The sequence below is a fragment of the Solenopsis invicta genome, chromosome 2, assembly GCF_016802725.1.
Source record: "Solenopsis invicta isolate M01_SB chromosome 2, UNIL_Sinv_3.0, whole genome shotgun sequence".
NCBI lineage: Eukaryota > Metazoa > Arthropoda > Insecta > Hymenoptera > Formicidae > Solenopsis > Solenopsis invicta.
This window is the reverse complement of record NC_052665.1, coordinates 11,138,390-11,154,004: the sequence shown is the minus strand read 5'-3', so window position 1 is coordinate 11,154,004 and position 15,615 is coordinate 11,138,390. Positions and strand designations below refer to the sequence as shown.

The following is a 15,615-nucleotide window of genomic DNA, read 5'->3' as shown; positions in this document are numbered from 1 at the left end:
GATCAAGGTAGTTGGAGATTTTTTTTCATCTTTGAAATTCCACAACGCTGCTCAGAGGTGAATTTTGTCAAATATACAATTGAAATCTACGATTCGTAGCTGCAATATGATTAATTAACGGATTTACAATTCTGATTGCAGGTGTATAACCTGCAAACACAACAATGAATACATCCAACGAGATTGACATCGGGATAAATGTCCAACAGACATTAATTTCCATCAATGACGTTTGTCTGGAAATGTAAAACTTTTACCATTTTTTTGTGACAAATCACGATTTGATGGTGATTATACGAATTACCTATATTGCATTAATTTTTAAACTTTTAGAAAGAAAGAATTAGAAATGATCAACAAACTTGTGAGGGAAAATGGGCACCTGCACACGGTTGTCAACACGGCGAATCAAACATTGTCCGAGAAGGTTCAAGAAATAGGAATGAATGTTGCAGAGATTATCAGTAAGATCGAGCGCAATGACAGGTTAGATTTGAATTTGCTGGGTCCAATCACGTCCTCAACAGTTACAGAGAAATTGGATCAGATAGATACCTAAAACATATAATTTTCGAATATTTTTTATGTGCATTATACATTGTATATTTGTACACTCGATACCTGTTATCCTTCGATAATTCAATATACATATATTTAATATATTTTTATAAATTGACTTTATCAATTTAAAAAATCAATTCTCCAAAGGGATAGATATAAAAATAATTCTTATGTCTATGACTTGAAGTATTTTATATTTTAATAACATTAATTGTTTATAGAATTATATTAATTAGAGATCTGTAAAAATATGCCCTAAAAAAAGAAACATTAAAATTATAGAAATATGGCAGCATAGTACTGCCTAAAGCACATACACCTTCACAATTTCGATTCTGTTAGCCAGTTGAATTGTTGCTTCTTTCGATCTGCTTGTGGATCAATCATGATGTTTATTAAACTGGGACTGTCTACCACCTGAAATGACACTTTATAATTTATGGATTTCTCTTTAATTTTTAAAGAGCTAGTTTAGTGATAATTTACTTTGAGAGATAATTTCAATGCTTGTTGAATTTCCTCCACAGTAGTACAAAAATGTCCTTTCTTGCCAAACATCTCCATCAGTCTTTCATAATGAGTTTCAGATGATAGAGAATACGGAGGTGTCCTGAAAATGTAATTTTAATAACTGAGATAAAAGTATCTGGAGATGCAAGCCTATACATGAGTAAAATTAATAAAGTCAAAATTTAATGTTACATGTATATATAAGTAATTAATAATCTAAATATTTAAAATATAATTTTTTATACTAAAATTATGTAAAAAAATGCCTACACTTGTGTAGGATCTCCAGACGCTTGTATCTGTTTGAATGTTTCGTTATCAAAACCACCGTATATACCATTATTATTCACAATTATAATAATCACTGGTAGTTTGTAACTGTGGAGAAAGGAAGATCGGTATTATTACATTACATTATTGGTTTTTCCGCCCGGCTTTCCTCAATAATTATACCGAGATTATATTACCGAAACATAGTTTCAATCTCCATGCCGGAAAATCCGAAAGCACTGTCTCCTTCCACGCAAATTACCCTCTTTTTCGGCGCATTGTCTTTACAATAAAGGGCAGATGCGATCGCAAATCCAAGTCCTACACCCATAGTGCCGAACGTACCGGCGTCTAATCTGTGACGAGGTAAATTGTTCAAGAGAATAGTTCGTCCAATGTCCATCGTATTAGCTCCCTCGGAACAAATAATACAATCTGCATGTGTAAAAAATATAGGTATATTTTAAAAATACATAATATTAAGCACATGCAATTTTTAAATTAATATTGCATATTAAATTCGTAATTTTCATTATTTTCTTTTCTAATTATTGCTAATATAACATACATGCGATATCTTTTCGATAATGAGAAACAGATATGTACGTATATAATTATACAAAATCTTTATAGAAATACATATTTAAGTGATATATGCAAAATGTGCTTACCCTTCGGTATTATGTCTTGAATATGCTTAAATACGGCATAATAATTTAGAGGCAAGCTGGTATCCATCGACATTCGCTATAAATGAAAAAGAAAGTGTGCAAACTGATCATACAGAGAGAAAATCATTATTTTTTACAATGCAGGATTTACGTGAACTGATTGTTTATTCTGTTCGGTTTTTGCCACGAGTTGCTTCCACCACGCTTGATTTCGATCAATACACCATTTTCGATTTCTCAATGCATTTGTCAGATTTTCTGTCGCGGGCACAATATCAGATTGTATGGCGACAGCGGATGGCACGGAATTGTGCAATTCTTCGGCACACAAATCAATCTATAAAATTTTTATATGATAAAAAAAATGCTTGCAGCAATTATATGCTAATAAAAATTATCTCTTTTCATACAATAGCTTTTGGATTAAAATATATTTTTAACACTGTCGTGCAGTTTTGTCAAAAATACTTAGTTCTTTTAATTTACTTTTGATAAACGAGAAAGGAATGAATTGTGTGGAAATAAATTTTTATTACTGCGTGCTATTTGAAAAGTTTTGATATCATTCTTAAGGAATCACATCAGCGATTTACCTGTATGATTTTGACATCACTTTGAAATCTAGGTGATCGTCCAAAGTGCAACATCCAATTTAATCTTGCGCCTAACAACAAAATAACGTCAGAGTTTTGCAAGGCATACGTTCGCGCGCTAGAGACGCAACGCTCGTCTATATCCGGCACAACGCCCTTTCCCATTGGAGTTGGTAGAAAAGGTAAATCTGTCGAATAGATGAGCTCTCTCACCGGATCTTCGGCATGACCGTAAGCGGCTCCTATGCGTATAAAAAAATATAATAGAGAAAGAGAAAAAAGATCGAAAGAATGATAAATTTTTATGAATCTAAGCATTTACCCTTGCCAATTATCACCAAAGGCTTCTTCGCCTTTATCAATAAATTCGCTGCCTGCTCGATTAATTTCGCATCAGGATATGACAACGGTGGCGATGGACAGGGTAGAACCTTGGCAATCTTACTTTCGTACGCATTTTGGGTTAATAATGTAGCAGGTAAGTCGAGATAAGCAGCGCCTGCAAATAATGTAATGAAATGTAAGACTAAAAAGTTTATTTATTATATAACTCCAGAAGCCTAATCCTTCTTACCTGGTCTACCATAGGTGGCGAGGCGTACGGCCTTTTCAACATGAAGCGGTATGAGCGCAGCTGACGGCGGCCTTGCCGCATACTTGCAGTATGGTTTACTCGCCTCAACCTGTGGCCATTCCTGAAATCCACCGATACCTTCGTGATCTTCCGGACAAGATCCTCCCAGTACGAGTACGGGCCTGCCGAAATACGTGCTCGATCAGAACAGCAGAACTTTGAATACGTATATACGATTATTTTCTAACACGCTGGAAAATCCAAGTTATAAATGCTATAAAGTGAGGTCAAATTCATGATTTTATGTAATTTTTATAAATAACAAAAAATGTATCGCTTGCCCGATGTTTTCATAAGAAAAAATTCTCCGTCCGCAATGACGTAATTGTCTCGATGCATCGTCGTAATTTCAATACAATGAGATCGTAATCACAAGCAGACAATTGGATGAACAATTTCCACAATTTTCTAGGCATGAAATAAACAAAATTGAATTGAAAATTGCTATACGTGTCGATCTTTTCGCAAGATATAAGAAATAATTAATTAATTCACTTCCGTTACATTGAAGTTCTATTATATATTACATATCCACGTGTACGAGCACACATACGACATACTCTGATATTCTATATTCCTTTGTGATTTTTATTCTCGCGATTATCGCCAATACCGTGTGTTTAACATAATTTCAGCAAACTATTAAGATAATAGAAATCGCGTGACAACGCTCACCAACAGTTTGCTTGTGCATTATTACGTTTATTCTCACAATTATTGCTAATAATGCATTTCATTTAATGTAACTTTGACAAGTTATTAAGGATAATAGGAATCGCAGGTCGATACTCACCAACAATTTACTTGCGCATTCGCCATACCGCCAATAACATGCAGTAATCCGGGACCAGAGACACATAATACCACCGCCGGTTTTCCTGAAGTTTATATGTTATTAATATATATAAAGATTCCGTATGTTATATGAACTCGTGTTTTTTCAGTTTTTTAAATTGAATTTTCTATTATTTTATTTATTTCATGTGTTTCGTTAAATAGTGATTATAGTTTATTTAGTTGAACGACAAATATTTTGCAAAGATTTTTTGCGATACAATGTTTTTGTCACAGAAAATATTAATTCTTTATCGCATTATGATTATGTATATTAATACATATAACCCATGTAAAAAACTTCCACTTACTCGTTAAATATCCATAAGCTTGCGCGGCATAACAGGCGGCCTGCTCGTTTCTAAAACCCAGATACTGCATACCGACGGATTGCACAGTTAGAGCCAAATCAATCACGGGATGCCCCATGATGCCGAAGACATAAGTCAAACCCTGTTTGCAATGTTAACAATAAAGCGTTAAAAAAATATCTCAGAATAAATCAGGTATAACTTAATATCTGTGTATAATTAAACATTATAATGCACATATAAATCTTCTTCTATCTTCTACTTTCTACACTTAAAAACACATAAATAGAATCGATAAAAGCATAACTGAACGTGCTTGAAAGAAAATTTAAGTTAAGACTCGGCTCTCTTGAGGCATCATACTGGTTATATGATGTCAGAGGCAGAAATAACATGTAATAAATTAACTACTATGTCCATTTTTTAATTTTCCCTAAAAAACAATAATTTCGATCATTTGAAACTTGTAAAATATGCGGCAAAATTAATAAAAATAGTTGAAAAATGTACCATTATTTTAGGAATTATATTTTACACTTCTGACATATGAGATAAACGTCTCAGATTGTTGCATATTTTACAAGTTTTCAGAATTAGGAAATTGTATTCTAATCTATAACACAATTTTTTTTTTTTTTTTTTAAAGATTGCTGCACATATTTTTTATGTTTTTACATATCTATATATTTAATAAATATCTATAAATTTTGGTATGGCTAAATGATTATTGAGTTTTATATAACGCACTACTTTAATAGTTTGCAATATTTTTTATCTATTCTAGTTCGTATGATAAACAGATATGTATTTTACATATACACAAAAGTCAAAGTCGATAGCTTCAGTAAGAAATCATGTCAGTTGATTAAAAAAAAAAAAATATTAGTTCTTATAAATTTATGTAATATAAAAACTAATAAACATTTAGTCATACTAAAATTTGTAGATAATTACTAAATATGTACAAATAAATGTATAAAATCGTAGAAAAATGTATGTAGCAGTTTTCTTTGAAAAGATTCTCAAAAATGAGAAAACTTTTCCGCGCTTTAGACTAATATATAATTAAGGAAAATTGAAAAAAATAAACTGAGTGCATATCAATTAATTTATTGCATGTCATGCTCTGCTCTCGTCTAATTGCTTTATTTACTCCAATCTCTTCTCTCTTTTTATCTGTTTATGTTTTCCCTAAAAAGACATAGAATTCGCTAGATTTATAAACGTACATTTATCAGGGAAATGATAATATACGGCCCCGATGAACTCGCACGGAATGGAAGTGAGACGCAGACTCCGCATTTATTATAGCCGTAGTAGCTCAATAACTTTGCAATAACGACGCTCTGTATTCAGTAAATTAGGATTTTCGGCATGTATCAAGAACACGACGAGCATACGCCGTTAATTGCACCACCAAGAAAGCGTAAGTGTTAATTATTAATCGCGATAAGAATCGCATTCGCGCTGTATGAATAAATTTGCGATAAGTTTGCGCGCATGTCGCAAATCGCTTATATTACACCAAGTCGGAATCCAAGTTGCAATAAGTGTTCTGTAAAATTATCCTCGACTTACTTCAACATCCGCTGTCAACGACTGTTACGTCAAATCGTATCATCATTTCGACTTTTCAAGCATATCAAATCTGTTTGTGTAAGAAATATAAATTAGTGTTCGCTCAGTATGTTACGTATCTGTAACTTGAAAACACGAAGTGCTGATTGCTGCTTCTACCTTTTGTATTACGCGCCTGGTTTATCTTTATTTTGAATATTATCAGAGCAATCCTTCGTTTATTAAGAAAATAATGTGACTTAAAAAAATTACATAATAAAAAATGAAATATAATAAAAGATGAAAAATCATTATTAATTTTTTAATTTTATACTAGTTGAAAATAACTAATTTAAGGCGTAAAGAAAGTGCTGTGCACAGAAAAAATAAAATAAAATTATTTTTTATAGTTTTTGAGCAATTCGATAACGTCAATCAAAATATGTCACATATATGATGGAAACACGTGAAAAAAATCGAGTTTAAATCAGGAAAAATGTGTGACATCGCACTTATGCTTGCAAGATGGGTCGCTATAAGTACACTATGTGATGACACATAGTGTAATACATCATGTCGTGACGTTAAAAGTATAGAATATTTTATAAAAGTGCTATATTTAATAGCAAAAATATCAAGAGCAACTGATATTGAATTTTCATGCACTTACACGACGATCTGCTGGGCGGGGGGAAGCCGTAAACACGTTCGTGCAAACGCACGACCGTCTGATATTTTCGCTAATAAATAATAGTTTTTTTTTAATGATATTCTATATTGTTAACATCGAAATATGTTTCACACTGTGCAGCGAATAACTACGATGGCATACGTTTCCCCGATTTAAACATGTTTTTTTTTATGCGTTTCCATGACGTAATTTAACATTACCAGATTGCTTGTCTCAAATAAGACATAATGTTTTTCTTATTTTACTTTTTTCGATTATAACGTCTTGGTGAAAATGTTTTTCATAATTTTTCATATAATTTTTTTTTCAGAACTTTTGTATAATTTCATAACTTTCTCTGATTTTTTTTATACGAATTGGAACACTTCTTAGAAATATTCACAAAGTCTATATATTTTCTCAGAATTGTTCATTTATGTTAATTATGAATAAGTATCCTATACTTTCTAAGATTTTTTATTCTATAATTTCTGATGAAATGTTATAACATCTAAAAAAATTAAAAGTAAATTTCAGAAATTAAAAGATGAGAAATCTCAGAATATGAATATTTCAGAATTCACATGTAATTTTATATGTATAAAAAATTCTAAGATATGTAGACTTTTTGAATTCGTAGAAAAATTATGAAAAAAATGTTCACCAGAGCAAGCTTTTTCGTTTAATATCCTTCTTTATTTCAAGAAGGCATCAAAAATCACAAGATGGAAAATCAATACAATCTCGGTCATTGCTCTACAAAAAGATCTGGCAAAATCGGACAAAACAAAAATGTAAATACGATCACGTGAGCAATGATGACGTGAGTTATGGTAACCATAACCTCTAAATCACAACTTGCAACTTTTTTCTGCGAAACAATATTCTAATGAAGATTCAAGATTCTTAAATGCTTAAAACTGATGGCCCTGCGAAGGTTCTTATGCTCTTACTCTCCTGAAAAATGTTACGAAGTCTGGGATTAAAGATACGTTTGCAAGCTGATTATTAAATAGCGTTGAGTTTCACCGTGCGGAAAAATTACATGATTTATACCTGTTCCTTTAAGGCCTCCGCCAAGATTTGATTTCCGTTCTTCATCCTGACACGCTCGTTCGATCCTTATCAGCTACGTGCGGGATTGAACCGTAGAATATACGTTATTCACCGGATACGTAAATATTTCGCACAACGTCATCTGCAAGTCGACTAATCGACCGTTGTACCCACTCTGCTCCGTAATGACTGTCAAGTTACAAGGCATACTGATATGTCAGTATCGCATTCAACGTCATCGCGTCCTGAAAATTTATGACTATTTCAAGGATTTTTATCGTCATTTTAAGAAATTTTAAAAAGATAGCAACATATATTTATTATGACTTTATAAAGTACTGTTCATATAAAAAATTTGAATAGCACAAACACAATATAAAATCATAATAATATAAATTATTCAATATTAAGATAAAATATATTGTACTAAAAAAAATAAATATCTTGAATAATAAATAAAATTAAGGAATTTATAAAATCTATATGTCTATATCAATAAAAAGAACTTGAGTTTTTCTTTAATCTGTTGCTAAGTGGAAGATCCTAAATTATATTCCATGACAATTTAAAGGATCTGGATCTCCTTTCAATTATCATGGAAAATAAAATCTCAGCGACTAGTATAAAAAATTGCCAATTAAAAAATTATACCGGTCACCGGTAGCAAGAAAATAACCGGTTGAAATAGAAAATGACTCGCAACGCAAATGTCATTGCCACGAAGATAGCGAAAAATGACGAGATGATACATAACAGGTTGGCGCATCTCCCAAAAAAATGCTTAATATATTAATAGAATGTACTCTAAAAGAATTTCTATTTTATTTCTGTAATTTAAATCAATACGTGAACATTAAAAAGAAAAAGCAAAGCGAAACAAAAGAATGTTGTCACAAGAATCCTATAAAGATTTATTTATTTTTATTCTTTTTGTCTTTTCTTTTTTGTGTTTTCTCAGACGTAAAACGTAAACACACTTTAGTTATTTTAGAATCTACGTTAGATTAAAATAATAAAATATCAATTACAAAAAAAGAAACTTTACTAAAGTTCTGAAAATAAACTTTGATATTATTTAAATTGATTTTTTTCATAGATTTAATAATCTATTATCTAGATTATTTTATGCATTTTTAAAACATTTAAATCAGTATTCATAGTTATAAATAATTTTCAATCTTTGATTGAACAAAAAAATGAATAAATTTATGAATGAATCTGCAATTAATTACGTTTCCAATCAAAGGTTAAAAATGATTTATAACCATAAATACCTAAAATAATCTAGATTGTTAAATCTATGAATAAAAATTAATTTAAATAATAAGTTTATTTCCAAGTTTACTTGCCGAACTTTAGTTTCTTTTTCTGTGACTGCACATTTTTATGATAATAACAATAAGTCATATATTTGTACCGTCATTGCACTTTATACAAGCAATATAGATTAAATTACAATAATCGACATATGGTTTCCTTCTGAAAAAAATACTATTGCAACTGACCTTGCATTTATCAGTTAGGTATTAGCTGATTTATAGTAGACATGTCTTATTTCCAAAGTCAAAAGTTTTTTCCATTTTAAAACTTTTATAATCAGAATAGAACAATAGAATCTCCTGCAAAACTTCCATCTGTATTTACCTAAAACCAAAAACAAAATATAAAAATCTTAGTGTATTATTTTTGTAAAAAAATGATCGCTCTTGCTAATTTTTACTATGTGTACATTTTAGAGAACAAACTATACAAGTTTATAAACTTTATTTATATTAATAATTTTTTTTAAGTAAAAATATGAAATATATTTATATCGTTTTGAAATATAATATTTGTATTATATATAATTTGAATTTACATATTTGTCTAGTAAATTAAATATAAAAAAACTTTTGGCAACACTAGCTTTTGTCCAAATTCAAAATTTGCTACGTAAGGGCAAGGTCTACTTGATATAAATTTAGATACATCATACTACATGTGAAGTACAATAGACTGTATGCAAATCGGCTTGCCATCCTCACAGATAAAAGCTTAATGTTGCACGCACGATTTACGTTTGCATAATGGGTCGATAACATTAAAACGTGTTATATATCGTGCAGGATTATGCGTAGAATGCTCTTTGTCCTCGAATCGTTTTTTTCTTGTAGCTACACTATTATAATAAAAGCACAATTTCGGAAACTTGATATATGTAAATTATTTGCATCTGTTTAGGGGAACTATGTAGCGATTTCTATCTTTTGTCATATTAATGGCTTTATATAATTGTATTTTTTATTATTTTGCTCTTCTCAACACAGTTTTGTCACAATGCAAATATAAAAAAATTTCACATGTTATACTAAACAATCTAAGAGGCATTACAGCAACTTTCCATGATATACATGCGAATTCAATTTTGAGAACGCAAATCTCCATATTGCAAAAAGAGAGTTTGATATCAAAGTCGTTATTATTTGTTCTGTAAGGAACTGAGTAATCTAGAAAAGTTGGGAGAAAAAGAGGTTGGATAAGAATATTAAAAATGTTTGAAAAAAAAGCAAAAAAAAAAGAAAAAGGTAGAAGAGTTAAAAAGGAAAGGAGAATCCGATTTATGGAGATGCGAAGAAAGAAGAATGTAAATTAGAATTCAGGATAGACAGAGGATTAGGCATAGGCATAGGCACAGATATCAGGAGTATAGGTATAGAGAAGTATAGTTAGCACCGGTATGTAAAGGTATGGATGGATGAATGTATAAGTATCAATTATAAACCAAGTCTTCTTCTCGACTTTGTATATGTTGAAGATAAATAAATTCTATTTTACTGTTCTGTAAAATGCACCATTGAGGAAATTTTGTTGGAAAAGACTTGCAGATTAATCACCAAATTTTTTGACAATAAATTTTTAATTTTCTCCCACTTCTCTCCAACTTTTCCCATACTTATAAGAGCGGGCTGTTTTGCTACCTGCGTGGGGGTAAATAAGCTGCTTCCGTGTTCAATAACTGTTTCGGAGTTAGACGACGACCGACACCCAAACGGTGATGACCGATTGTGCGAAAATCCTGAAAAACCGTTGAGACCGTGTTTGTGAGAAGATCTGTTTAAATCAATTTCCAATTTGAAACTACAATATGAAGTTCAAACAATTTCAGTTGCTGCTCTATAAATCATTACTAAGTAAGTTGAATTTTTCTCTGCTTATTTTTCTGCAAAATTTGCCCAAAGTTTTAGAAGTAAAAAAAATTTTGTATTAATTTCCATTGCAACTCTAAATTGAAACTTAAAAATCATTCTAATAACCGTTGAAATCGCTCAAGTATCTTTTGCCATCTCATAAATTGAATGAACATGTATTATAGTAGAGTTTCTCATAAAAAATCGTGGAATTAATGCAATTTCAATTTTGTTATTGTACTTGTTTGTGTTACTTTCGTTACAATTTGCAATTTATTTATCCTTTTCGAGTTCAAATTTTGTAATTTTTTTCGCATTTATTAAACTCCTTGTTGTCCAAACACACTGTCAAAGTTAACAAACTTTATAGATATTATTTGCAAATATTATTATCATTATCATTATTATTATATAACAGTAAGATAAAATAAAATAATAATAATTTTTATTACAATATATAAAATAAGTCACGTAGCTACAAGAGACGTAAAAAAATAAAAAATAAATAATTATACCGCAATTGGTAAGGCGCTAGCAAAGCTGCTATTACAATGCCTATCAATAACAAAAAGAAAATATGGTTAAACATACACTCTAGTCTTCAATGCTTACGAGAAGTCTACAGTGGCCCCTAGACACTCAATATTATGGCACAATATTTTTGAATATTAGACAATAATATTGGTCATCTAGGAGTAACTTAACGACTTTTATTCTCCATACTTTGAAAAATGATCTTTATGCATGTACTAACATGGATCGCGAACTTGATAAAATACTTGCAAATACTTATTGAGCAGATGCTTTACATATTTTCACGATGTGGCAAATATTTGCATAATATATCTACATGTATATCTCATTTAGAGAGAGAGAGAAAAAGAGATCGCGTAATTATACTATCTCCTAAAATCTTCCGTACGCACGAGAATGTACAAATGACACGATAACGGTTTCGATAACCTGAACATATCAACAGAATTGTAAACGCAATAACGCAAATGATTCAAGATTTGCGATGACATACGAGACGAGAAAAACTAATACGTCCGTGAATTTAGTTGGCATGGTAATGTAACGCAATTCTGTCAATCAGTTGCGAATTTTTCCACTTTTCCAAACTAATTTCTGAATGCAGGCATTACGCGAAAGCGTGCAATCGATTCGTACTCCGACGCTTTTCTGGAAATTTATACGTAAGTACGAATCATTCGACAGAAGTAATCACGGTATAACATTAGGAGAGATATCGGTCATTATTAGAATAAAGCAGATGATTCTCTATTTCTTGTACCTTTTTCAAAACAAAAATATTCTAGAAGGACTTTAATATACGTTTCTAGTGTATCGAAAAATGTAAACACAAGACACACTGAGGAAAAATAAGAAATATTTTTACTTAAATAATATTTACCTCTGTCTGTAAACATAGATTTTTAAGGCTCCTATTTCAGAAATCGTATCTTTTCTATATATTCTGCGAAGCTGGAACAATTAATGTATAATAATATCATTAGAAACATATCTTCAAATCGATTTCATTGATCAAAGAATGTTTACCGAGAAATAATTAGCAGAAGAAAAATATGTCACTGAATTTTCCTTTTTTCCGCAGGATGGCTGCCGATGCGCATATGGATATGCTTGATGATGTTCACCGCTTGTTGGACCAGCTACGCATGTCGTTTACAAATGCCAATTTTAGTGGTGCCGATGATCGAGGAACAACCAGTTAATCACACGTATGGCGGTGCATGCGTGTTCGATGAAACCCGACGACGTCGTGACGTCGTCATCAATCCACTTGATCCTGGCAGCTACCTGGATCAATACGTTCTCGATCTCGTCCAAGAAGAGCGAGATAAGAGACTACTGCAACGTCGGCAAGCGCAGCCTGTCATAACACGGCCACCGGATGCACCCATTGAATTTTTTAGCGGTTTACCATTCGACTGGACCTCGACAGTGCGAGGCCAATTGCTGGCCGGTTACGGCTATGGCAACGTGCCCGGCAACCTCATCGGCGGCTGGTTATCAATGAGATACGGACCGCGGCGCGCGATTCTCTGGACGTCGCTCTTGGCCGCAGTAATCTCATTAATCAGTCCGATACTAGCGCAGTTCCATTGGATCTTATTGTTGGTCTCCAGGATTATCATCGGCATTACTGGTGGTGTCACCTTCCCTGCGTGTCATACCATGGTAGCAAAGTGGGCGCCACCACATGAACGGGCGCGTATGATCTGGTCTTTGCTGGGTGGCACATTTGGCACAATACTGACTTATCCGATGATAGCCGGTATCGCGGAAACTGTCAACTGGGAATCCGCCTGGTACGTACCATCCTTGCTGATGTTAGGCTGGATCTGTGTGTGGGCACTGATTGCCTACGACTCGCCAATGGAACATCCAGGCATCACTGCCGAAGAAAAAGACTATATTGTAACGTAAGTTACGAAATATTGACCAATTCTTTTTTTGCAACCAAATCGATTTAATCATTAATGTAATTTTATAGTGCTCAAGCGGGAGTGGTACGCCCCGAAAAACCCCGATGGAAGCAAACTCCGATAAAGCAGATATTAACATCGGTTCCTTTTATCAGTTTGATCATATGCCATTTCGGGAATCTCTTCTTGCTGTTTTTCTATCAAAACTCGCTCATGCTGTATTTGACTAAGGCCCTAGGATTCCAGTTGACGAAGGGTGGCGCGGCGGCCGGTGCGCCATGGGGTGCCAGGATGCTGTTCGGTTTCTTCTTCAGTTGGGCAGGTGATACCATCAAGAGGAAGCAGATTATCAGTGTCACCCTCTTACGCAAACTCGCTATGATATTCTGTAAGCATACAGTTCAAAACGCAAATTGTAATAGAAGCCGAACTTTATTCTATTCGAACGAATCTTTTCAATTGTCCCAATATTCGTATTAATTATTAACTTTCATAAATACATGGTGATTCAAAATCGAGTATATTAAAAACTCGAATTTTTAATAATAAGAATTTTATTCTCCTAGCGCATTTTCTACCGGGTATCTTCCTGATATTGGTTGGATACGTTGGATGCGATTTTGTGCTCGCGAACGTCTTTCTCTTTCTGGCACTGGGCTTCAACGGCGCTGCCCTTATCTCCAATCTATCAAACAATCAGGATCTCGCGCCGAACTTTGCTGGCTTCCTTTATGGTATCATGAATACAGTTGGTAGCTCTTCCGGCATGATTATTCCGCCAGTAGTCGAAGAGATAGCTGGCAAATACGGAGTAAGTCTGCTTCAAATCAATTACTTTAATAAAAATAAATACATTAATTTCTTTTTTATATTAAATGAAAGTCATTATTACTCATGATTCATTATTTTGATTCGACTATCTTTCCAATTATCACTAGTCTAAACTTTTCTTCGCGTGACTCTTGTCTTAAAAATCATATTTAAGATATAATATTGTCGTCCGTTGTATTTATTCATTCTATTATTTTTATTTGTACAAACTGTTCCCCTGCAGTGTTACTATAAAATTCATATACTCGTGCAATTAATTGTGATTGTCCGTTGGTTCTTCAATATTGTCCCGAGTTATTATTTTTCGTTTGAGTGACATTGCATAACAACAGCATAATATGACAACACATGACATAAACAGCCAAGCGCTAGTGGCTCTCTTATTTACACCTGAAATATCTGTTAACATCTTTTTAACAATGGCAATCTTGATTGTCGCTCGAGCGCGATCCTCGACAGGACGATTCTCCGAATTGAAGGGGAAGAGAGACAGCAGACGTGCGCAACGTTACGCAAGCGGAAACCATGCTTACGCGAGGAACGGAAAGTTCCCGATTGTCGCGACAATAGGATTGCTTTTTCTCCTTTATTTTTCGCGCAACCTGTACTTCGATCCGCTTGTCCTCCTCCAATTAAATACTGTTTGTTTCTCGCACTTGCAATCTTCTCTTGCAAATTTCTCTTTTATATGAAGATTAACATAAATCCACTTTTTCTTTTTTAGAATCCGATCGACAGGTGGCAAATACTCTTCTGGATCGGTGCCGGAGTGTCCATTGGGAGTATGGTTGTGTTCATGTTCGGAGGTAGCGGTAATATACAAAAATGGAATGAACTTCGACCGCTTGATGGGCCAAAGGACAATGTGGAGGTTGGGCAAACCAGATTGGAGCCTATCACAACCGCTCAACCTTAATCAACGATTTTAAAGAATTCCATACCTTCGACTAGCAATGACACGTCGTGAACGATATGATAGAAAAAATCAATTATTGACAATGAATGTTCCTAAATATAATGTAGGAAACATTTAAAAGACTGAAAAATTAGGACGCTCTTGAGAAAGATTTGAAGAAATTAAACTGAAGATTATTTGAAGAATCAAGATTTTTTAAAAATTTCTAAGATACTAAGCTATTTAAAGGCTGCCCGAAATAGAAATATTTAAGAAATGACTAAAATCGGGACACTAAAAGAATGCGTATGATATAATTATATCGCGTATTGTTTCTTAGTATAGCTTTGTGTTCGTTATTTATCTACTTTCGCATTTGACAATGTCGTTTCATTAAACTTCTTTACATATTTATATTATGAACACTAGCTGAATAAAGAATTATCATTCCTTTTATTCCATTTCATTTTCACAATCAACCGCGTTCGAATATTCTCGAATTACCAAACTGGAATATTTTGTATATATGCAAAAATTAAATAATAAAAAAATAATAGTAAAAATAATAAGAGTAAATATAACTTTTACCTGAATTTTTTGCATCT

General features: G+C 32.7%; 2 protein-coding genes and 2 long non-coding RNA genes across 6 annotated transcripts; 1 reads left to right on the top strand and 3 right to left on the bottom strand.

The window, feature by feature from the left end:
- Positions 1-92: 92 nt before the first annotated feature.
- LOC105194976 (2-hydroxyacyl-CoA lyase 1) lies at positions 93-9,294 on the bottom strand. The gene is made up of 14 exons (XM_011160129.3): positions 9,173-9,294; positions 7,668-7,912; positions 4,385-4,526; positions 4,033-4,117; positions 3,180-3,361; positions 2,928-3,104; positions 2,606-2,847; positions 2,164-2,349; positions 2,013-2,088; positions 1,539-1,776; positions 1,342-1,449; positions 1,048-1,171; positions 879-978; positions 93-555 (listed from the first exon to the last, which is right to left on the bottom strand). Exons 2-13 carry the CDS (start codon positions 7,710-7,712, stop codon positions 883-885), a joined length of 1,701 nt encoding a protein of 566 aa, XP_011158431.1. The 5' UTR covers positions 7,713-7,912; positions 9,173-9,294; the 3' UTR covers positions 93-555; positions 879-882.
- On the top strand, positions 4,526-15,576 carry LOC105194975 (uncharacterized transporter slc-17.2). 3 transcript variants are annotated; one of them, XM_039445851.1, is made up of 6 exons: positions 10,698-10,837; positions 11,702-12,030; positions 12,450-13,281; positions 13,353-13,672; positions 13,851-14,095; positions 14,840-15,576. In XM_039445851.1, exons 2-6 carry the CDS (start codon positions 11,967-11,969, stop codon positions 15,029-15,031), a joined length of 1,653 nt encoding a protein of 550 aa, XP_039301785.1. In that variant the 5' UTR covers positions 10,698-10,837; positions 11,702-11,966; the 3' UTR covers positions 15,032-15,576. The 3 variants fall into 3 exon arrangements, with proteins under 3 accessions (XP_011158429.1, XP_011158430.1, XP_039301785.1); XM_011160127.3 differs by lacking the exons at positions 10,698-10,837; positions 11,702-12,030 and adding an exon at positions 4,526-5,810; XM_011160128.3 differs by lacking the exon at positions 11,702-12,030 and having other exon boundaries at positions 10,676-10,837.
- Positions 5,780-7,661, bottom strand: LOC120356938. Its single transcript, XR_005574141.1, has 2 exons — positions 6,122-7,661; positions 5,780-6,032 (listed from the first exon to the last, which is right to left on the bottom strand). It is a non-coding gene; the product is annotated as an uncharacterized LOC120356938 (long non-coding RNA).
- On the bottom strand, positions 10,622-12,537 carry LOC120356937. The gene is made up of 3 exons (XR_005574140.1): positions 12,395-12,537; positions 12,249-12,319; positions 10,622-10,722 (listed from the first exon to the last, which is right to left on the bottom strand). It is a non-coding gene; the product is annotated as an uncharacterized LOC120356937 (long non-coding RNA).
- Positions 15,577-15,615: the final 39 nt, after the last annotated feature.

Excerpts from the sequence above, each read along its gene's own strand:
- LOC105194975 (XM_039445851.1), top strand. The coding sequence starts at position 11,967 with ATGCAGGCATTACGCGAAAGCGTGCAATCGATTCGTACTCCGACGCTT. Across the intron at positions 12,031-12,449 it reads GCTTTTCTGGAAATTTATAC|GATGGCTGCCGATGCGCATA; the intron begins GTAAGTACGAAT and ends TTTTTTCCGCAG. Across the intron at positions 13,673-13,850 it reads CAAACTCGCTATGATATTCT|CGCATTTTCTACCGGGTATC; the intron begins GTAAGCATACAG and ends TTATTCTCCTAG.
- LOC105194976 (XM_011160129.3), bottom strand. The coding sequence starts at position 7,712 with ATGAAGAACGGAAATCAAATCTTGGCGGAGGCCTTAAAGGAACAG. Across the intron at positions 4,118-4,384 it reads AGCTTATGGATATTTAACGA|GAAAACCGGCGGTGGTATTA; the intron begins GTAAGTGGAAGT and ends TATAAACTTCAG. Across the intron at positions 1,172-1,341 it reads TCTGGAGATCCTACACAAGT|GACACCTCCGTATTCTCTAT; the intron begins GTAGGCATTTTT and ends TTACATTTTCAG.